The sequence below is a fragment of the Taeniopygia guttata genome, chromosome 13 (assembly GCF_048771995.1).
Source record: "Taeniopygia guttata chromosome 13, bTaeGut7.mat, whole genome shotgun sequence".
In the NCBI taxonomy this organism is placed as follows: domain Eukaryota; kingdom Metazoa; phylum Chordata; class Aves; order Passeriformes; family Estrildidae; genus Taeniopygia; species Taeniopygia guttata.
Window position 1 is genome coordinate 7615697 of NC_133038.1, and position 21249 is coordinate 7636945.

The window sequence follows — 21249 nt, forward strand, 5'->3', positions numbered from 1 at the left end:
CCCGCGGGCGTCCCGGAGAGGGGAGCACCGCCGTGCCGGGGGATGCTCCGTGCCCGGCGGGGATGCAAACCGGGGGAGCCGCGCTGCTCTGCGCTCGGGCACGGGTGTGTGCGGAGGCGGCGGGGGGTGCGGTGCCAGCGGGGGGAGCGGTGCCGGCGTTGCGGGCGGGGGGCGGCGGCGGGGGCGCGCCCAGCTGTTGCGCCGTCCCTTCCGCGGGCGGGTCCGCGCTCCCGCCCCGCATTGGCGGCGCCCGGGCGGAGCGGAGCGGCGCGGCGGCGGGCGGCAGCCGCGGCGGGGCCGGTGGCGGTGGCGGGGGCGCCATGGCCCGCTGAGGGCGGCGCGGAGCGTGGCCCGCCCTGCTCCCTCGCCCCGCAGCGCTCCGCGGGGCGCGCCATGGGTGCGCGGCCGCCCCGCCGCCGGGCCCCCCCCGCCGCCGCCGCCGCCGCTGCCGCCGCCGCGCCGGGGCCGCTCGGCGCCCTGCTCGCCGCTGCCCTGCTCGCCGCCGCCGGTGAGTCACCGCCGCCACCCGCGGGCACCGCGCACCGGGCGGGAGGGGGACCCGGCACCGAGACTGGGCGCCGGGCAAGGTCACCCGGGGAGCGCGGCGGGTGGGCGTCCGGTGGGACGCCGGTGCCCTCGCGGGGACGGCGGCCGTTCCATCGCCGTGCGGGATGCCCGCAGGCTGTGGGAGGTTCGGTGCTGGTGGGGCGCTCTCCCGGAACGGGGATGTGTCCCCCGCCCCTTGCCCGAGCGTGGCCGCACACGCGTGTCCCGCCGGCACTGCCCCGGACGCTGCCCGCACTGGGGGGGGTGGCGCTCCCCGCCACGGCTCCGCTCCCCCGGTCCCCGCCAGCGCCGGGCAGCGGCGTCCGCAGCGCACCTGCCCCACGCGTGGCATCCCTGCCCAGCGCGCAGCATCCCTGCCGCTGGCACAGCGCTCCTGCCGCTGCCATCACTTGGCCGGGACACGGGGGACCGCGGTGACGGGATAGCCCGGAGGGTGCTGTCACGCCGCGGGGGTGCGCGTGGGTGGTCGTGACGCGGGGAGTATGCGGGACTGTATCGGTGGTGCTGCAGACGCGGACGGTCCGGAGCACGGCTGCCCCCGGCGATGCCCCCCAGGACAGGAGCCGGCAGGAGCGGGATCCGCCGGGTGGATCCCCGGGGTTTGGTCGCTCCGGCGGCCGGTCCGTGGGGTCGGCGGCCGGGAGCACGGTGGGTGCCCGGGGCTGGCCGCCGCTGGCAGGTGTCACGGCAGACGGGAAGTGGCGGCTGCAGACAAAGGACCAGGCTGGGGGCGGGGAGCTGAGCGAGGCTGGACGTGAGCTCTGCGGGGGGCTCGTGGGGGAGACGGGGTCCCGAGGGTCCCGGCCCCCTGACCCTCCACCCGCCAGCAAAAATGTCCCCTAGTGTGGTTTCGGTGCGTTGGTGGGCACGGCAGACACCCAGAGGGGCTGCAGCCCCAGTGCTGCCCGAAAGCGTCTGGGCATCCCCAGGGACCCGGCGTTCCCAGCATGGCCCCGTCTGCAGGAGGACGCTGCAGACACGGCGCGGTGGGTGGGCACCCCTTGGGTGCAGGGGACCGTATATGGAGGGTGCTGTGGCACCCAGCTGGGCATGGACCATGGCTGTCCCCACGGCACGTGTGGGAACTGTGAGCATGGATGGAGATGGGGGGCAAAAGGGCAGGGGGTGCACCAGGGTACCTCATGCCAGCCCTGTGACAGGAGGTGTGAGGAGCCCAGAGGTGCCAGCACCGCTCGGGCAGTGTGGTGTGGTGCCAGTCCCCATCGCTGGCTTGGCAGACAGCTCACAGCTGGTCACCTGCACAGCCACTGCTTGGCACAAACGGGGCAGGCTGGGCCTTTGCTCCAGCCTGGCAAGGCATGGCACAGCATGGCACAGCATGGCACAGCGTGGCATTGCAGGGCTTCTCTCAGCATGGTCATCAAGCCACAGGTTGGGGCCAGTGAATCCAGGTGTCCAGGCAAAGGGCCCCTGCCTGCTGGTGGAGCAGCATCCCCACTGCCCACCCGCTGCTGCCCGCAGGGAAGGGCGAGAAGAGGAGTGAGGAGTGGGGGCCACCCATGGCCAGCAGTGAGGGGCAAGTCCCCAAGGTGGGGGGCTGCCCTCCTTGGCTGCTGCATGGGGCAAGGGCAGAGGGACAGGGTCCTTCCCAAGAGCTGCCCCTGGCCTGTTGTGCCGTGGGCCATTCCAGTGCCAGGCCCTGGCGCATCTCCTGCCCCAGCCCCACAGCGGCTCCTGCTCCAGCTGCTCTGGTTGGGGTCAGGGACTCTGCTCTAACCCAGCACGAGCCGTGTTGTGCTGCTGACTTCCCCGGGCTGCCAGGGACCCCCGGGCTCCAGCAGACAGCCCCCAACCACCACACTCCACAGCCTGCTGCCCCACAGCCTGGCACCCCTGGTTGTTCATCATACATGACCCTACAGCCTGTGCCTGGCTGGGCACTGGGGGCTCCGTGGGGCAGGCAGGAGTGCAGGGTGGCGGGCAGGGCTGGCGTGTGCCGGGCACCGGGAATTTGCCGTGCCGGCTGTCAGCAGGAGCACGCGGCAGACGCAGCCTGCCCAGGGCTGTTTGTTCTGGCTCGGTGCCACGCGGGGCTGGCACTACATCAAACCGTGTGGAGCCTGGCAGGTGCTTGCGGGAGGGAACCGGGATGCTGACGGTGCCACCAGGGGCTGGGCACGCCCGGAGCCACCGCGGGCACCTCATAGCCTGGCCCACCGGGGTGGCCAGCAGCACACGAGACCAGCCTGTTAATGATGCCGGTGCCCAGGGGATGCTGGCATGGGGACTGAGTGCTGTGCATGTCCCACTGTCCCCCCTTCCCTGTGCCCAGGAGTGCACCCTCGGTGCCAGCACTGCTCTGTCTGTCAGCACAACCGCTGGTCCGTGTATTGTGTGTCTGCCCATGGGAAGGCTGAGGTGGGCTGGCTCCAGACTGGGCACACTGGGACCCTGTCCTCCTCCAGTCAGTCCCAGCTGCCCATGGGTGCTGCTTCGGGGGGTGCCAGGCAGGTTCCCATGGGCCCCCAGACCCTGCTCTGCCGGGGCTCCTGCAGGATGGGGTTCTCAGGCCCCAGGTCCCTCAGACAGCCCTTGCTGCCACATGGTTGTGAGGTGCCAGGGCTGCCATCACCGCTGGGTGACACCCGTGGGTGGGAGGGTTGGACACTGGCACCTGGGAGTGTTGTCCCTGCCCATCCCGGTGGGAAGCAGGACTGAGGTGACCTTGACACTCCTCCCGGTGGGGCCAGGGCTTGGCCAGAGCTTTTGCTTTTCTCATTGTCAGTTAAAGGAGAGCCAGGAAACCCACTCGGCTTCCCGGGATCGAGACCCCAGCGACAGTTCCCACACATTACACCGGGCCAGTCGTGTGTCCTCCACCATCCCAGTGCTAGACTGGGCTGGGGGACCCCCTCATCCTCCACTGAGCACGGCACCCCTTCCCCATACCGTGCTGCCGAGAGGGGCTGGTAGCTCTTGGCACGAGTCCTGCCGGCACAGGGGGTCTGGGGGCTGTAGGGCGTTTCAGCTCCCCAGAGCTGGTCGGGAACGTGTCCCCTCTCCGGCTCTGTGTGTGTGCCTGGGAAAGAATGCCCAGCACTGGATGCTGGGGCTGGTAGCCCTCAAGCAGGCAGAGATGGTCCCTGGGGAGGGGCTGCCACCTCCGGCTGCCTTTGGTGGCACTGGCACCATTGTCCTCAGCCCCGGGCATGGTGCAGCGGGGGTCATGTGCGGGCACAGCCAGGGCGTGCAGCCCTGGGCGGGCGCTGGGAGCCCTGCCCGCCCTGGCACATGCTAATTGCATGTAATGGGGAGAGCAGTATCAGCTCAAATCCGTAATTAGGCAGCTCCATTGTCATGCAAACCCGCCTAATTCATTCACAAGCAGCACTCGCTTCATCAGCGCCCAGACGCTGCCAGGCACTCACCGGGAGACGGGCACCTCCACCCAGCCTCCCCCGTGGCACACGTGGGCCACACGCCTGAGGGGCCCGGACAGTGGCCAGCTCGTGGGGACACGCCAGAAAATTGGGGACACGGTCCAAGGTAGGGAGGGGGCACCCCCGGGGACACGGTGCCCATTGGAGCATGGAGGCCGTGTTGGCATCTTGTGCCCACAGTCGCATCGTCCCCAGCGCTCAGCACGCTCCAGGCTGGCCAGGAGCCAGGTCCTGCTGCCCAGCGTTGGCATCCGACCCTGCTGGCTCTCTGCCCAGCCGGGGCTGGCACTGGCACCCGCCTGGCGTTGCTGTGGGACTGTGTGGGGTGGAGGGGTGGGCGCAAGGGAAGTGTTTGCCGATGTGCTGATGCCCCAGGTGAGGGTCAGAGCAGCTGGGCAGAGCTGTGGCCCATGGCTGGGGGGGTCTCCCAGAGACAGCAGCAGCTGATCGTGCCTCAGAGCCAGCCTCTCTCAGCAGCACGGTCCCGGCTCAAAGCCTCAGACGAGCTTTTTGATTGTGGCGACTTGTGCCAGTTCCCTTCTCTGCACCCTGCAGAGAGCAAAGTGCCAGCGACGGGGACCCCTGCGTGCAGGGTTGGCACCCCCAGGCTCCCCTGGGAACACATGGGCACCCTCTGCCCTCCCCTGATGCCCACCCTTCCCCCGTTAAGGCCGGAGCAATCAGCAGCAATTATGGCTTTAATTACCTGATGCTGGGGCTCAGAGTGCCAGCGAAGTGTGAGGAAATCTTTCATGTTAATGGTGTGCCAGGCCTGGCACGGACACGATGGATGGGGCACCAGCTGGGAGCAAATCTGCCGGCTGCAAATCCCACGGGGATCGGGGAGATCCAGCGAGGGGCACAGTGGTGGAGGCAGGTGCTGGCATTGAGGTCCCCACGCGGCTGTGGGGACCCACAGAGTGGCAGCAGCAGTGACGGGAGCATGGAGAGGGTGGGGGCAGAGGGAGGATGGGGTGGCTGATGTGGTGGGCAGCAGTGTTCAGACAGATCCATGCCACTGTCCCACTGCAAGCAGCTGCCTGCTCCCTCCCAGGGGCAGCTGTGCCGCGTGGGCACCCACGGCCGTGCTGGGGCTGGCGCTGCCGCAGCCACTGGCGGGCAGCCTCTCCTCGCCAAGAACACGCTGACCTTCTCAGTGTCTCCCCGCGGCAGGCACAGAGGCACCCACCGGGCTGCTCCCGGCACCGCTGGGGACTTTGGCACTGTCACCCAGGCAGGATCAGCCCCTTGAGGACCAGAGGGACTATACCGGGGCACCCACTGGAGCCTGGTGTGTTCTATCAGTGTCCCCCCACCCCACCACCCCCCAAAATGAGCAGTGCAGTGTCCTGTGGTCTCTCTTTGACCACTAACATCAGCACACCTGGTGTTTCTGCTGCTGGGGAGCCCAGGTGCTCCGGTGAGAAGCTGTGTGACCCCCTGGAGTGATAGGAAACGGGGGGAGCTTTGTACATGGGGGGCAGGAGCAGCGGGGGGGTCCCACAGTGCTGTGACAAAGGCAGGGGCGGGTTCCCAGAGCTCTCAGCGGGGTGTCCCCATCACCTCTGCACCCTGAGCTGGGTGTGGCAGACTTGTGCTCCCCAGCCCACCACCCTTCCCCTCCATCAAGCACCACTCATTAGCCCACGTGTTGGGGGGGGATAATTGATATTAAAGCCCTGCTTAATGCACCGACATTCCTGGCTCAGATTTATCGGCGCTGGAGCAAACCGCGCTCCCAGTCACTCCTTCGGCTGCGGGGAGAGCGGCCGAGGCTGTGCCCTGCCAGGGTGAGGGAGGGGCGATGGGTGTGCGGAGCCCACCCCACCCCAGCCCAGCCCACCCCGGCGGTTTGTTCGCCGTCCCCGCCGAAGTTCCGCGGTTCCCTTTGCCAAGGTGACATAAAGTGACATAAGCATCTCTCCTGTTTCCATGGCAACGCGGCCGCAGGTGAGCGCCGGGCGGGTGCGGGAGCCGCACGCGCCGCGTGGGGGGCGCTGCCCACGGGGCGCCCACGCTGCGCCCGCACCCACGGGCTGGGGGTGCCACGCTGTGCGGGGGGGGACCCACAGGACCCGCAGTGCGTGGGGGTGGCTGCAGAGCGCGGGGCACCGGTGGGGTGCAGGGCGCCTGTGCTGTGGGATGTGTCTGTGGTGTGGGAGATGCCCACGCTGTGAAGAGTGGATGTGGAGTGGAGGGGTCCACAGGACACGGGGGGCCCACAGCGCATGGAGAGGCTGAAGAGTGTGGGGTGCCCATAGGATGTGAGGTGCCCACGGAGCGTGTGGCATCCGCAGTGTGTGAGATCCCGAGGTGTTTGGCAGAACTGTGACGCGTGGGGTGGCCGTGGTCCATTGGATGGCCAGAGGGTGCGTGGGGTGTTCGTAGAGCGTGCAGAGCCCACGGTGTGCAGGGTCGTCATGAAGGGGGTGCCTGTGGTGCATGGGGCACCCAGACCAAGTTCCCCTGCTCCCTCACAGGGCTCCAGGCTAGCTCCAGCCTCCTGGCTGTGCCACACGGTTCCATCCATGCCCACACCACAGCACAGAGCCTCACCAGTGCCTGGCCCAGTGCTCGGCAGCAGAACATCCAGGGCTGGCTCTGCCACTCACTGCACATCCCCAGCTCTGTTTGCTGTCCGTGCTCCCCCCGCTCTGCCCACAATGCACCCAGCACCCCGCTTGGGTGGGCAGCTGCGGGGGCTCCATGCCCATCCTGCCCCCTCCATGCCTTGCTGCTGGTCCCAGGCTTCCTGCGCCCCTCCACTCAGCCGTGATGGATAGACACGCAGCTCGGCAGTCGCTGTACTCATTTCACGTGTGATTAAAAAGCTGGTCCCGCAGCACAGTTCACCCGGCGCGTCTGCTACAGCCGCCCGGGCGGGAGGCAGCCGCGATGCTGTGCAGCAGCAAACATGGCATTTCATAAATAAATTGGGTTTATTTACCCAGAGCCCACATGCCAGCATGCGTAGTGCAGTGTGGGCACCCGGAGTGCCCGAGCAGCAGGCACAGCGGTGCGACCCGCGGGTGATGCGGAGAGCTGTGCCGCAGCCGACGCGGGGACAGCTCCGCATCGGGGACAGCCCCGCACCGGGGACAGCCCCGCACCGGGGACAGCCCCGCACCGGGACAGCCCCGCACCGGGGACCGCAGCGCCTGTCCGTGCCGTGACCCCCGGGCCGGCCCCAGGCTGCGGCTGGGGGGAGGGGGGGGTGTCGTTAAACCAGTGAAATATGAGACGCCTGTATATCCCCGACAGGAGTTTTAATTAAATTAATTGCCGGTGACATTGTAAAAGTGCTGATGGGGTAATAACCGGCGCGTTATGGTCGCCGTTTATCTTCCCCGCGTAAATTAGCTGCCGCACCTTGCCCGTCCCGGCGGGCAGCGCTGTGGGCTCCTCGGCCCCCACTGCCCGGCTGGGGGGAGCGGCGGGGCTTGGAGCCTCCCTGGGGCTCAGGCAGGGCCCAAGGGACCCCCGTGTCACTCGCGTTCCCGTCACGCAGGCGGCCAGCCGGGGTGGGCACAGGCCGTGGGGTCCCACGGGCACATGGGGAGTGGCTGGTGGTTGCCAAACGAAGGTACTTAATTACTGCGCATTCCATCCCATTTAATTGCTTATTAAATCCTAACCAGCCAATTAGCAGCAGCAATTACAGCTTCATTCAGTGACACAATCGCTATTTTATCGTTTGTTAATCAAATGCTTATTTAGGGCCCTGGTTTATTAACTCTTTCCGCAGCAGACGCTGGTGGGTGGGGGCAGAAGAGACACCTGGCCTTGTCTGGGTTGGGGCGTGTGGATATTGTGGGACTGTGGCATGTGTCATGTCCCCAGCACTGCTGTCCCCATGGGGCTCTGTGTGTCCAGCACTGAACCATCCTCACCACCCTGGGGACAGCCAGACCCCACACGGGTGTCAGTGACACAGGACAGGGCGCACTGCTGTGCTACCCTGTCATGTCACCACGGCTTGTCCAGCATCCCTGTGCCACTCTGGGGTGCAGAAGAGCAGGATGTGGCCCCTGGTCAGTGCCTCACAGCGTGGTGGAGAAGGGGGTGGCAGGCGCCCTGGAGGCGTGAGCGATGGCCCTTGTTGGTCACACTACATTTCCTTTTCATTAGTGCTAAGTGCGGACATGAGGGATCGGCAAAGGTTCAGCGGGCGCAGCCACTGTGTGGCTGCTTTCCCTGATGGATGGCAGGGTGGGAGAGGGCTGCTGCACTGCTGCTGGAAGGGACAGTGGGGACGCACAGGCCCACTAGCATGTGGCTGTCTGGCGTGGGTGACGTCCCAGCCAGGGCACGTGGAGGTGGCCGAGCCCCATCTCCCCACAGGTGCTCAGCAAAGCGCGACCGTGGCCAACCCAGCATCTGGCGCATCCTCGGACCTGCTGCCACACTTCCAGCTGGAGCCGGAGGATGTCTACATCGTGAAGAACAAGGCAGTGAGCCTGGCCTGCCGTGCCACCCCTGCCACGCAGATCTACTTCAAGTGCAATGGCGAGTGGGTGCACCAAGGCGACCACGTCACGCAGCACAGCACCGACCGCGGCACTGGTGAGCGCCAGCAGGAGCGGCGGTGCCAGCCCCACTCCTGGGAAGCCACGTGTGCCACTCTTGGTGGGGCTTGCCTGGGGCTGGGGCAGCAGGGACAGCTCCCGGCATACCAGTGTGACGTGCCACTGTCCGGTCCCAGGGCTGCCAGTGATGGAAGTGCGCATCGAGGTCACCCGTCAGCAAGTGGAGAAGATCTTTGGGCTGGAGGAGTACTGGTGCCAGTGCGTGGCCTGGAGCTCCTCCGGCACCACCAAGAGCCAGAAGGCCTTCGTGCGCATCGCCTGTGAGTGTCTGCAGGTGTCTGGACAGAGCGCGGGGCGCTGGCCCCAGCCCCCCATCTCACCCCTGTGCCTCCCCAGATCTGCGCAAGAACTTCGAGCAGGAGCCGACAGCCAGGGAGGTCTCCATTGAGCAGGGCATCGTGCTGCCATGCCGCCCTCCCGAGGGCATCCCCCCCGCCGAGGTGGGTCCCCGCAGCTGGGTAGGACGGGATGTGGCTGAGGATCCCCCTCACCCAGGGCAATGATGCGTGTGATCCCAGGCGGGCACCCAGTGACATCCCTGTGCCCTACAGGTGGAGTGGCTGCGCAACGAGGAGCTGGTGGACCCGGAACTGGATGCCAACGTCTACGTGACGCCAGAGCACAGCCTGGTGCTGCGTCAGGCCCGCCTGGCCGACACCGCCAACTACACCTGCGTGGCTAAAAACATCGTGGCCCGTCGCCGCAGCGCCTCTGCTGCCATCATTGTCTACGGTACGGCCCCTCCACGCCAGTCCCCACCATGCTGCCCTGGTGTCACTCTCCCTGTCCTGTCCCTCCCTGCGTCCCCTTAGCGGCAGGGTGCTGACAGGTCCCTCTCCACCCAGTGAACGGCGGCTGGTCGACGTGGACACAGTGGTCAGGCTGCAGCACCAGCTGTGGACGGGGCTGGCAGAAGCGGAGCCGGACGTGCACCAACCCCACACCCCTCAATGGGGGTGCTTTCTGTGAGGGCCAAAACGTGCAGAAAACCGCCTGCACCACCCTCTGCCCAGGTATCTGCCCTGCTCGGGGCACCGCCACCGCCCCGTCGTGCCGATGCTGCACTCCCCACTGCGCCCATCGCAGTCCGTGTCCCCACCAGATGTCTTGTCCTCCAATTCCCCTGTGTGTCCGTCTCTGCCGGCCCCGGGGCAGGGAAGGGGGGTGGCAGCAGGGCGCTGACCCCAGGCTGTGCCTGCAGTGGACGGCGCCTGGTCGGAGTGGAGCAAATGGTCGGAGTGTGGGGCTGAATGCACCCACTGGCGCAGCCGCGAGTGCTCGGAGCCAGCGCCACGCAACGGAGGCCGGGATTGTCACGGCCCCGAGCTGGACACCCGTAACTGCACCTCTGAGCTCTGCACCCACGGTGAGCACGGTGGGGATGGCAGGGCTGTCCCCTGGGAGAGGGGAGCAGGGGGTGACCGTGTGTGCTCATGGCCTGCCCCCAACAGCTGCCCCCGGCGCAGAGGACGTGGCGCTGTACGTGGGGCTGGTGGCCGTGGCCGTGTGCCTGGTGCTGCTGCTGCTGGTGGGGGTGCTGGTGTACTGCCGCAAGAAGGGGGGCCTGGACGCTGATGTGGCCGATTCCTCCATCCTCACCGCCGGCTTCCAGCCCGTCAGCATCAAACCCAGCAAGGCTGGTGAGTGAGTGTTGCAGGGATAGTGCACCCACACTGGGACATGGTGTCCCTTGGACCTGCAGGTGGCCATACCTGCCAGGGGATCTCTGGGCAGGGGCTGTGTGCTACAGGGCACCCCTGGATGATATGCCCATCCATGCCCTGTGGGGTCCTTGGTCTTGAGCTGATTCTTTGCCTTATGGGATCCCTTACCTAGGGACAGGAACTCTGCATCTTAGAGTCCCTGACTGTGGGGTCAGTGCTCTGTGCCACATAGGGTCAGATCCCCAGGGTGGTGGCTGTGTCCTGTGGGCTCCTCGCTATGGGGCAGGGGCTGTGTGCTCCGTGCCCTCTCGAGCTGACCGTGCCCGTGTACCATTGCTGGGGACGTCCTGTTTCCGCCTTGCCCCGGCACCACAGTCGCTTGCTCTGTGCTGCAGACAACCCCAGCCTGCTCACCATCCAGCCAGACCTCAGCACCACCACCATGACCTACCAGGGCTCGCTCTGCCCACGCCAGGACGGCCCTGCCAAGCTCCAGCTGCCCAATGGGCACCTGCTGAGCCCGCTGGGTGCTGGACGGCACACGCTGCACCACAGCTCGCCCGCTGCCGAGGGTGCCGACTTCGTGGCCCGGCTCTCCACGCAGAGCTACTTCCGCTCCCTGCCCCGCGGCACCAACAACATGGCCTATGGCACCTTCAACTTCTTGGGGGGGCGGCTCATGATCCCCAACACAGGTACGGCGGGGTGGGGATTCCAGAGCACTGCCCAGGCCAGGCAGGGTCCTCATGGGGCTCACCCCCTGCCTGCACCCCCATTCCCACCCAGGGATCAGCCTGCTCATCCCACCCGATGCCATCCCGCGGGGGAAGATCTATGAGGTCTACCTGACCCTGCACAAGCAGGAGGAGGTGAGGTAGGTGCTGGGGCTGCTGGGGCACGGGGCTGTTGGAGGGGGTTCTGTCCTTACTCAGCTCCCCCATCGCTGCCCCAGGCTGCCCCTGGCCGGCTGCCAGACGCTGCTGAGCCCCATCGTCAGCTGTGGTCCCCCCGGGGTCCTCCTCACCCGCCCCGCCATCCTGGCCATGGGGCACTGCGTGGAAGCCAGTGCTGAGAACTGGAGCATCCGGCTGAAGAAGCAGTCGTGCGAGGGCACGTGGGAGGTGAGCAGGGGCGAGGGGATTCAGGGATGGAGGAGGGACGGCCGCGGCTGAGCTGCATCTCTGCTTGGGTGCCGTAGGACGTGCTGCAGCTGGGCGCTGAGCCGTGCACAGAGCTGTACTACTGCCAGCTGGAAGCGCAGGCTTGCTACGTGTTCACGGAGCAGCTGGGGCGCTTTGCCCTGGTCGGGGAGTCCCTCAGCATGGCGGCCTCCAAGCGCCTCAAGCTGGTCCTGTTTGCGCCAGCCGCCTGCCCCTCGCTGGAGTACAACATCCGTGTCTACTGCCTCAGTGACACGCAGGACGTCCTCAAGGTACCGGGGTCCCCAACCTGCCCATCCCATGGAGCGAGAGCTGTGCTCCTGGTGTGAGGCATCTCCTGCCTGACTGCTGCTTGTGCTGGCAGGAGGTGATCCAGCTGGAGAAGCAGCTGGGAGGGCAGCTGATCGGAGCGCCCCGGGTGCTGCACTTTAAGGACAGCTACCACAACTTGCGCCTCTCCATCCATGATATGCCCAGCTCCCTCTGGAAGAGCAAGCTCCTGGCCAGCTACCAGGTGAGGAGTCTGGCCGGTGTGTGGGGATGGGGATAGAGGTGTAGGGAGGTGTCCCTGCCACTCTGACACACCCAGCTCTGTCACCCCACCGCAGGAGATCCCCTTCTACCACATCTGGAGCGGGCTGCAGCCCTTCCTGCACTGCACCTTCACCCTGGAGCGCCTGAGCACCAGCACCTGTGAGCTGGCCTGTAAGATCTGGGTCTGGCAGGTGGAGGGAGATGGGCAGAGCTTCACTGTCAACTTCAACATCGCCAAGGTGAGGGCAGGACTGGGCCACTCCTGGGGGTGCCCATAGGATTGCCTCACATCCTTTTCCCTCCCTGCTTGTGCTCTCTCCTAGGACACAAGGTTTTCAGACTGGCTGGTCCCCGACGAGGTGGGCACCCCAGCTCTGGTGGGCCCCAGTGCCTTCAAGATCCCCTTCCTCATCCGCCAAAAGATCATCAGCAGCCTGGACCCGCCAGGCACACGGGGAGCCGACTGGAGGACACTGGCACAAAAGCTCAACCTTGACAGGTAATGCAGACTGAGGATAGTGCTGGGGATGGGGTGGCATGGTGGATGGGGACAGGGGTTCAGGCCTCATCCTGCACCTATGGATGGATGCTGGAATGAGATCCCAGTAGAGGGCTGCTGAACAAGGTGAAGTTAGCATGGGGTTGATAATGGGATGTGGAGCTATCTCTGTGCCCTGACATGGTCCCTCTGTCCCTTTCCAGCCATCTCAGCTTCTTCGCTTCGAAGGCCAGCCCCACAGCCATGATCCTCAACTTGTGGGAAGCACGGCACTTCCCCAATGGCAACCTCTCCCAGCTGGCTGCCGCCGTGGCCGAGGTCGGCAAGCAGGACGGTGCCCTCTTCTCTGAGGCTGAGTGCTGAGCCTGGCGGGTCCCAGGGGACCACCACCATGGGGCTGAGGGGGGCCCTGGCTGGCCCACCAGGCTCCTCCTGCCCCACAGCACACGAGGAGGGCGACCTGGCGCCCCTGGGAGGGCAGGATGCACCTGCCCCGTGGCAGTCAGGCCCCTCCAGCACTGTGGCGGCGGGACTCAGCCCAGCCCTGGGGGTCCCGGAGCCCCATGGTGGAGGACTGGGGGGCACTGGGTGTGCGTCGTGCGTGCGGTGCCGTCGTGGTGTCTGCGTGTGGGGCCAGGCGGCCCCGGGCCCCGTGCCGTGTTGTGTAAAGCCCATTTTTTTAATTCTGTATTAAGTGCATTCAAGTATTTACACTTGGCCTTATGTACATAGCGGTGCCGCGGGCGGGGGGTCTGCCGGACGTGAATGTAAATAAATTCGATATATATTGCTACGTGGGGCTGTGCCCGGCCATGCGCTGCCCCACGCCCCTCATGGTCCCCCCAGAAGATGGAGGTGCAGACCAAAGAGCTTTATTGGAGTGGTGGCTATTCCATGGCATTGGCAGCACGAGAGGCCACAGCTGCCACAAGCGCGGCCCCTTTCCCTGAGCCATCCTCTGATAGCAGGAAGGTCACGTCGCACTTGGGTGCCAGGTCCTTCAGTGTCTTCTGGAGGTTGCTGGAGAAGCTAGGCAGGACAGAAGGGGAGGGTGAGGACTGATGCTCCCACCCTATGCGCACCATGCCGCCCACCACAGACCCCTTCGTAGGGCAAGGATGCCCCATGGGTGCCTGCTGCCCCACTCACCAGGGGTGCAGCTTGTACAAGGTGCCATCCACCCCAACAGTGACAGACAGTTGGTCCAGGCCTCGGTTCTCCCGCATCTTCTCCACCACAGCAGCCAAGCCAGCAGCGCAGAGCTGGGCCGCGCGCAGGGACACGGTCTGGCACACCTCCCGCATCAGCGCACTGTCCTCGAAGGTGGCGTCGAGCTCCAGTTCGTTCAGGATGGTCCGTATCTGCCCCAGGGCCAGTCCATTGCTGCTCCGGACCAGTGCCACCGTTAGCAGCAGAGCCCCCAACCCCATCACTGTCCCCATCCCTCCAGCATCGCCCTGTCTGTGCCACATCAGTGTAACCTGGCTTCTCTCCCGGTGTTCTGATACCCCCACCCTGGATTCAGGGAGCCCACGGGAGCCCAACACTCACAGCTCGATGGTAGAGAGGAACTTGGTCTTGAAGATATCCTTGGTCTGGAGTTTGGGGCAGGGTTTTCCTTGGAACAAGAGCTCTTTCTCTACCATTACCATCAGGATCTGACGCACGATCTCGCCCAGGTACATGCCACTGATGAGCTTCTCAAACCTACCCAAGGCACAGCCACAGGTAGGCACAGCCACCCGCTCCCAGCCCCCTCTGCCCCAGGGCCCTCACCCACCTCTGCTTGCCCGGGTTGATGGTGCTTTCGTCCACCACCTTGTCAAAGTGGGTGAAGAGATGGTCTAGGCAGCCGTTGTCCCCAAAGGCCCCCCACTCCATGTTGATGCACATGCGGCCCTCGTCCCCCTCCACAGTGCCCACGTTCCTCATCTCCTCCATGTAACAGGCATTGGTCCCTGTCCCTGCAGGCCCCATGCTGGTGTCACCCCCATCACACTTCTGGCAGAGGCACGTGGCCATGCCATGTGGGGCAGAGGGGTGGTGAGGAAATGGGGGATCTCCTGGATGCAGAGGTGCTCCTCACCCACAATGAGGCCGATTTCACATCTGGGGTCATCATAACCACAGGCCATCATGGTTCCTACCGTGTCGTTGACCAGAGCCACCACCTGCATCCCTAAGTGCTGCCAAATAGGAGATGAGGACACGTGGTCTAGTGGCACCCAGATAGATCCTGGGGCTGACACTGTCTGGATGCAAGTCCCCCTACCCTGGGGACAGGGACAGGCCACCAGACATTCCCTACCCGTTTGCGCTTGGCAGCATCCCGCAGCAGCTGGACAATGTCCTCTCCCACGCAGCCTGAGGCGCTGAAGCCTTTGGTCCAGGTCAGCAGCAATGCCTGCAAGAGTGGCAGATCAGGGGCCAGGGCAGCACACATCCTGAGGTCGTTCCCACCGTCCCGGTGCTGGAGTCACCCCCTCACCTTATCCAGGCCCACTTGCTTGCAGGGGAAGGAGAAGGTGAAGCCGAGAGGCAGCATGTGTGTCATCAGCTTCTGCTTCATCTGGAAGTCTATGATGCAGTCCAGGATGTGGTCAAAGAGCTGTGGATAGTGGCCATTGTCAGCACGGCCTAGGCTGGGGCAGTGCTGGGGGGGCCTCTCCCAGCCCCATCATGGCCCCATGGAGAGCAAGTAGGGAGGCAATGCCCATGTCCTCGCCCCAGCCACAGGTCCTCAGCCTCACCTCCTCACCAGTGCCCTGCATGATGGCAGCAGGGATGACGTAGATCTCGCTGGCCATGCTGATGCCCTCCTCTCTTATGCGAACCACCAGCACACGGAAATTGGTCCCCCCCAGGTCCAGTGCCAGGAAGTCGCCTTGCTCTGCAGGGAGCCAGCACAGTGCATTAGCAGGGCCACAGCCTGCTCAGCGCCCCATTGCCAGTGTCCCTGTCCCTTACCTGTGCCATCAGGTGTGTGAGAAACGTAAGTGGGCAGCATGCGGACAGAGGCAGTGGCATTGGTCTCCTTACACAGGCCGCGGTCCATCTCCTGCCTCATCAGTGCCTGCACTTTCTCCAGGTCATCACGGCTGAGCCGTAGCGGGGCCAGCACCTCGTCCACCGCACGGCGCTGGGCTGCCAGACGCAAAGCCACTGCTGTCACCATGGCCGCCCCTCGCCCAGAGCCATCTCTCGAGGGCACGAGGGTGGCCATGCACTCAGGGGACAGTAGCCTTGACACACTCAGTAGGATCTCCTCAAACCTGCCGAGGATGAAGAGGATAGCATGGGCTAGGTGTGAGGCACCCCACTGGGGTAGCACCCCACTGGGAGCCCTGTGTTCCTCATCACCTGGCGTAGCCCGTGAACAATTCTCCTTCCACCCCCACGTTGACCGTGAGCCTCTCCAATTCCCGGGTCTGGCACATGTAGCTGAGAATTGCAGACAGCCCAGTGGCGTGGAGTGAGGCAGCACGCCCCATTATTGCCCGGCAGATCTGCTGCACCCGGCCGCAATCCCGCTCACTTGGCTGCAGCCCCAGAACCTCCAGAATCCTCTTAACTTCAGTTATGCCGTCCTCACTGCTAGAAGGCAGACCACAGCCTTGCAGCAACCTGCAGGTTCACCAGCCCGCAGCCAGGAACACCCATCCATCACACCCTATCCTCCCACCCGTGGCAGCTCCTGGTCCTCAGACACTCACTTGACGATCTCCTGAACATTCTGCATTGTTAACACTCCCTTCTCCTTCAGGACAGCAGCATTGGTCCCAGTGAAGATAGATTTCTCAGCAGTCAGGGCAATCAGTGCGTGCCTGACAATCTCCGCTATGTACAAGGTGCCCACCAACTTCTCAAACCTGCACGGGTTTGAGCCCACATGGGAGTCAGTCATGCCTCCCTAGCAGCACCCCTTGGCTCTTTAAGAGCACCCAGGAGCATTGCAGGGGAATGTGTGCTCCTGTTGGTGGAGCCTGCCCTGCTCAGGGATAGATGGGGAGCCTGTCCTTTCTGGGGGAGAAGGAGTACCTCTTCTCCCCAGGGTTGGAAGATTCCTGATCCACAGATTCATCATAGGGTGTGAAGATGTCATTCAGGGTGCCGTCATCCCCAAACCAGCCCCACTCAGTGTTGACACACATCCGCCCGCTGGTCTCCTTTGCTGTTTCCACCAGGTATGCTTCGGCCATGAAGCAACAGTTGGAGCCCTTGTCTGCAGGAGTGATGGGGCTGAGCACCAGCACGGCCCCCCCGACCCACCACCGTGGCACACGCGGTGCCCACGTCTCACCTGCAACAATGGCAACCTCACAGGCTCTCCCCTCTATGCTGCAGGTCATCATGGTGCCCACAGTGTCATTAATCAGGGCAACAACTTCCACACGGTAGGGCTGGCCAGGAGTAGATTGAGAGGATTTCCTGCCCCTCCATGAGGACAGCCAAGCGCCACCAGCCTCCTCCTCCCCTTGCTTATTCTGGTTAATCTGCTTATCAATGGCTGCCTGCAGCAGCTGCACCACGTCCTTCCCCACCACGCCACTGCAGCTGAAGCCCTTGGACCAGAAAAGGAGCTCTGCCTGTGGAGAGCACGTGGCAGAGCCATTGACCTCTGGCACCAGAGGTGTACCACCACCTCTCTCCACTGCTGCTGTGCTGTGGTCACAGCCTGGGACGGGGCTCTCCCCCTTACCTTGTCCAGCTGTGTCTGCCGGCAGCTGAAGGGGAACACAAAGCCCAAGGGGAGGTATAGCTCAGAGCCGTTGGTGTCAGAGCTGTTGGTGTCAGAGCTGATGGTCTCGGCCAGGAACTGGGACACGCATTGTGCAATGAAGTCAAAGAGCTGCAAAGTCATGACTGAGGGTAAGGGCTGCTTGCCTTGCTCAGTACCCAGGCTGTGGAAGGCAGCCTTGAGCTCCAGCACCAGCCCGGAGCCCTGCCGAGCCCCCATGATGCTGGGCAGCCCAGCACCAGCCACCCTTTGCCATGGCCTCCTCATACCGCTTCCCCCTCGCCCTGCATGATGCCCTCTGGCATGTCAAAGATCTTGTACATCATTTGGGGGCTCATGTTTCCATCTCCGTAGAGGGTCACCAACAGGGTCCGAACCTGGTTCTGGCACAGCTCCACCACCAGAAAGTTGCCCTTCTCTATGGGGGAACAGAGGCAGTGTCAGGCAGAGACGTTCCCTGTGGCAGATCTCCCAAAATCTGCTCCTTGCCCTGTCCCAGGGACAGTCACTCACTCATGGGGGAAACTCCTGAGAGCCTGAGACTCTCAGAGGGGCCAAGGGAACAAGGTTCTGGCTACTGCCCCTGCACTGGGGAGTGGCAGAGGAGAAGCTTATGGACCCCATAACTAATCCAAGAAGGTTTACCCCTCCCAGCACCCCCAGGGTAAACTCCAGTGAGATGTGCAGGGCTGCCAATAGCAGAACAGTTCATCCTCAGGCTGGGCTGCCTCACCAGTGCCATTGGGAGTGGAGCAGATGTAGGTGGGCAGCATCCGCACTTTGGCCTGTGCGTGTGTCTGGCGGCTCAGCCCCTTGCACATGTCCTGCATCATGTGGCCCTTCATAATATGCAGCCTCTCCAGTGGGATGCCGAGTGATCGCAGGGCTCGTTGTATCTGGGGATGATTCATTAGTGCAGAGGGGCAGAGGCTAAGGGCATGGAATGACTGGAGCAGGGATGGGCCTTACCGGTGTGGCTGTGGAGCTATCACGGTGCTGATTCTGAGTGTTTCCTAAGAACCTGCACAGAGGGAGGTGGCGTGTCACCCACTGAGCTCTGGCCTGCAGGACAGGAGAAATGCCTGCCCTTGTCCAGGCACACAGAGGGGCTGGGGTGTCTGTAGCAGCTCTGCTCCCACCTGCTGTCTACATCCATGCTCCATGAGGGGTCCATACTTTCGTCCTTGTGCATTAGCTTCACACTGCCTCTGCGGTCGTGGAGGAGGCAGGTCTGCCCCATCACGGTCATAGGGCCGAGCATGGGGGCGGTGGTAGAAGAGGGTCCCCGCAATCTGCAAGACGCCAGAGGCTGATGTCTCCCCCCTGCAGCAGCCCGAGGGACCCGGGGAAGCTGCGCCGCCCCATCCCCGGCCCCACAGCGGGGTCCGCAGGGCAGGAGCCGCTCACCGGTCCGCGTACCGGCTGGCCTGCTCCTGCGCGCCCAGACTCCGCCTTTGGCCTGCTCGGACCGGCGCGCCGAACCGGCCGTCCTGGGACCCGGGCCGGGAGCTGCGGCTGTCCATGGCGGCGGGGCAGGGGCCGGTGTGTGGGGCCGGTGTGTGGGGCCGCTGTGCGGGCCCGGTGGTGTGGGGCCGGTGTTGTGGGGCCGGTGTGCGGGCCCGGTGGTGTGGGGCCGGTGTGTGGGGCCGGTGGTGACCGGGGCCGGTGTACGAGCCCGGTGGTGTGGGGCCGGTGTACGAGCCCGGTGTGCAGGCCCGTTGCCGGCGCGGGCGGGGCCGTTGCTGCCGCCGTCCCCCTGGCAACAGCCGCGCCCCGCGCTGCCATTGGTCGCCGCGCCGCGAGCCGGCCCCGCCGCGGCCAATGAGCGGCGGCGCTCCGGGCCCCGCCCGCGGGAGGGGCCGCTCCGCGCTCCGGGCCGGGCGGCAGTGCGGCACAACGCCCGCGGTTTAACGAGCACCAGCCCGTCCCGTTAATTACACACGGACCGCCCTCCCTCGTTCCCCGTGAGGATGCTCTCGCAGAGCAGATCCCTCCGAGGCTCGGTGCGAGGCAGGCAAAGCCCCGCTGCCCCGGGGAGCGGGCGTACGGCCAAGCCGCCTAGGGACAGGGAAAGCCACCAAGGACACGGGGACACCGCGGCCGTGACTCCTCCGGTCCTTGCATCCGCTGACTGCGGCTGTCAGCTGGCACCAAGGTGCCCTCTGCCATCCCGGCTGGGAATGTTAGTGCTGTGCTGCTGCACAGAGCACAGGACACTGCAGCCCTCTACCTTGAGCCCCCCCACCAACCCCAGCTCCAGGAGAGGCCCGGGTTTGGGACCCACCTCTGCTGCTCCTCCTCTCCTCCCACAAGTGCCCTCCCCTTCCCCAGAGAAAGCCAGCACAGCTCTGCCGTGGTGCTGCAGTTTCATAAAAACATACATAAATATATTTCCATTTCTGTAAGAGAGAGCAAAGCTGCACAGGCACCTATAAAACACACAGTCACTTCTCCACCCAGCGCTCCCAGCACAGGTCGTATAAAACATATAAAAGGGGAGCAGGAGACAAAGGCTGCAGGTGAAGCAGGGATACAGTGCCAAGAAGACCCTCGCTAGGGCACAGGGAGCTGCCGGGGGTCCCTGCAGCATTGCCACCCTCAGAACTTGTGCCTTCTCCGGCGGCAGCCTTTGGGCCGTTGCTGGATGCCTCCATGGAGAGCCACGGGCAGCTCTGAGTCCACCACACCATCCATGGCTTCCAAGGAGATGCCGGGTTTCGCAGGGGAGACATGGAAAGGACGGTGCTGAAGGGAGATGGGGCTGTCTGCTGACAGCTCCCCATCAGCAGCTGAGAGTGTGGGAGAGGACTGTTGGTCTCCTAATCCAGTGAGGGGGGTCTCCGTGTCAGCACCTGCAACAAAAGCACACGTCAGCCCTCCTGTGTGAGCCACGGGTGCTGCCAAGAGCACCTCTCCCCCCTCTTCTCCTCCTGCCCTTGGATCCATGGAAGGAAGTGCTGGTGCACAGACAGGGACAGCAGAAACCTCCCACATCCCCCAGGAAGCTGGACATGTTTTGGTGCAATGGTTCAGAGTACACCCCTATTCCTGCGAGGGCTGTGTGCTCTGGTGTGGGTCCAGTGGGCACAAATCCAGTGGGTACTGGCAGGAATGTGTGTGGGGGAATGCTGACAGCCAACTAATCCCACAGCCTCCTCAGAAAGAACAGACCCTTCCAAGGGGAATTTACTCTCCCAGAACAGCCCAGGCTGAGCCAGGACCAAAAGAGGAGAGCTGGGAAAGAGCAGCCCTGACCCAGCCAGGCTGGCACAGAACATTTTCCACCTTCAGACTTGCTCTCCGAGAGCTCCAGCATCCTGAGGAGTCCTCTCTCCTGCCTTCCAGTGTCCTGCCAAGGAGAGGAGAACCACCATCAGAGCACTGCCACAAGGGAACCCCTTAGCCAGGATGGCCTCGTGGGCACTTGTTCCCCCAGCCCTCAGGGTCAGGCTGGGGACAAGAGGGACTGCTGCTTATCCAGGGCCTCCAGCCACCCGTGGGAAGGGCACTGCTCTGTGCCCAGCCCAGCTAGTGCTCAAGCAGAGGCAGCAGAGAGCAGCTAATCAAGCAGAACCTGGTAAAGAAGGAGGCCAGGGTACAGGATGCCAGCCTCAAGCCCAGCCAGCAAGCACGGGGCTGTGATAAAGGGGGGCATCAGGGGCTCTGACACAGCTGGAACACATCCCCCAGCACTTCATGTCCAAGAGTAGATTTGTCCCACTCTGTCCAAGGGTATTGGTGCTTGGTGCTGGATGGAAGGGCCTTCAGGGCACTGCCAGGCAAGGAACACACCTTGTGCCCTCTCTTTGCCCCTGGGAAGATGCAACCATGCTGGTCACACATACTCTGGAAGGCACTGGCATCCTCGCTGTGGCAATGGAGCTGCAAATCACCCCAAAATGGGATATTGCAGGAAACTGCAAGCCCAATTGTGCCATCAGGAAGCTTTGCAATGAACGGCCCAGCCAATGCCCAGGCTTCCCCAGTGAGCTGCACCCCAGCAAAAGACAGAGCCAGAGGTAACAGAGCCTTGCTGAGCCTTCCCAAAGAGCCCCCTGGCTTCACCATCTTTTCCCCATACCCTGTGCTCGTGCCTGCTT

The 21249-nt window shown here is 64.4% G+C and overlaps 3 protein-coding genes across 22 annotated transcripts in view; 1 reads left to right on the plus strand and 2 right to left on the minus strand.

Moving 5' to 3' along the window:
* Positions 1-280: 280 nt before the first annotated feature.
* On the plus strand, positions 281-13204 carry UNC5A (unc-5 netrin receptor A). 4 transcript variants are annotated; one of them, XM_030283808.4, is made up of 16 exons: positions 281-508; positions 8310-8531; positions 8671-8814; positions 8891-8994; positions 9106-9286; positions 9400-9567; positions 9756-9920; positions 10006-10194; positions 10614-10913; positions 11005-11092; positions 11171-11339; positions 11417-11650; positions 11743-11892; positions 11987-12151; positions 12236-12411; positions 12615-13204. In XM_030283808.4, the coding sequence occupies exons 1-16, from the start codon at positions 394-396 to the stop codon at positions 12772-12774; spliced, it is 2730 nt and encodes a 909-aa protein (XP_030139668.1). In that variant the 5' UTR covers positions 281-393; the 3' UTR covers positions 12775-13204. The 4 variants fall into 4 exon arrangements, with proteins under 4 accessions (XP_030139668.1, XP_030139666.4, XP_072791373.1 ...); XM_030283806.4 differs by lacking the exon at positions 281-508 and adding an exon at positions 1035-1215; XM_072935273.1 differs by lacking the exon at positions 281-508 and adding an exon at positions 5829-5918.
* A 63-nt stretch (positions 13205-13267) lies between these two features.
* HK3 (hexokinase 3) lies at positions 13268-18866 on the minus strand. 6 transcript variants are annotated; one of them, XR_012058113.1, is made up of 19 exons: positions 18557-18771; positions 18289-18441; positions 18119-18170; positions 17883-18045; positions 17419-17567; positions 17111-17260; positions 16712-16997; positions 16450-16633; positions 16125-16280; positions 15772-16005; positions 15379-15683; positions 15162-15301; positions 14900-15019; positions 14720-14815; positions 14498-14597; positions 14192-14375; positions 13963-14118; positions 13561-13772; positions 13268-13440 (listed from the first exon to the last, which is right to left on the minus strand). XR_012058113.1 is itself a non-coding variant. In XM_030283799.4 (19 exons), exons 1-19 carry the CDS (start codon positions 18670-18672, stop codon positions 13299-13301), a joined length of 3120 nt encoding a protein of 1039 aa, XP_030139659.4. In that variant the 5' UTR covers positions 18673-18866; the 3' UTR covers positions 13268-13298. The 6 variants fall into 6 exon arrangements, 5 of the variants coding, with proteins under 5 accessions (XP_030139659.4, XP_030139662.4, XP_030139661.4 ...); XM_030283799.4 differs by having other exon boundaries at positions 13561-13794; positions 18557-18866; XM_030283802.4 differs by having other exon boundaries at positions 13561-13794; positions 15772-16002; positions 18569-18771.
* Positions 18867-19509: 643 nt separating this feature from the next.
* Positions 19510-21249, minus strand: part of UIMC1 (ubiquitin interaction motif containing 1) — a 39593-nt gene continuing 37853 nt past the window's right edge. For all 12 annotated transcript variants that reach the window (XM_032750916.3, XM_032750917.3, XM_072935100.1 and 9 more), the window contains 2 exons: positions 20435-20498; positions 19510-20001 (listed from right to left, as the gene is read on the minus strand). In XM_032750916.3, coding sequence (XP_032606807.3) covers positions 19748-20001; positions 20435-20498 — 318 coding nt within the window. In that variant the 3' untranslated portion in view covers positions 19510-19747. The remainder of the gene's footprint in view (positions 20002-20434; positions 20499-21249) is intronic.

Bases quoted from the DNA above. Each gene is read 5' to 3' on its own strand.
- UNC5A (XM_030283806.4), top strand. From the start codon at position 1,050: ATGCGGGACTGTATCGGTGGTGCTGCAGACGCGGACGGTCCGGAGCAC. The intron at 1,216-8,309 runs GTGGGTGCCCGG...ATCTCCCCACAG, and splicing joins GGTCGGCGGCCGGGAGCACG to GTGCTCAGCAAAGCGCGACC. The intron at 12,152-12,235 runs GTGAGGGCAGGA...GCTCTCTCCTAG, and splicing joins TCAACTTCAACATCGCCAAG to GACACAAGGTTTTCAGACTG.
- HK3 (XM_030283799.4), bottom strand. From the start codon at position 18,672: ATGGACAGCCGCAGCTCCCGGCCCGGGTCCCAGGACGGCCGGTTCGGC. The intron at 18,442-18,556 runs GTGAGCGGCTCC...GGCGTCTTGCAG, and splicing joins GCCAGCCGGTACGCGGACCG to ATTGCGGGGACCCTCTTCTA. The intron at 13,795-13,962 runs GTGAGTGTTGGG...GGTCCGGAGCAG, and splicing joins TTCCTCTCTACCATCGAGCT to CAATGGACTGGCCCTGGGGC.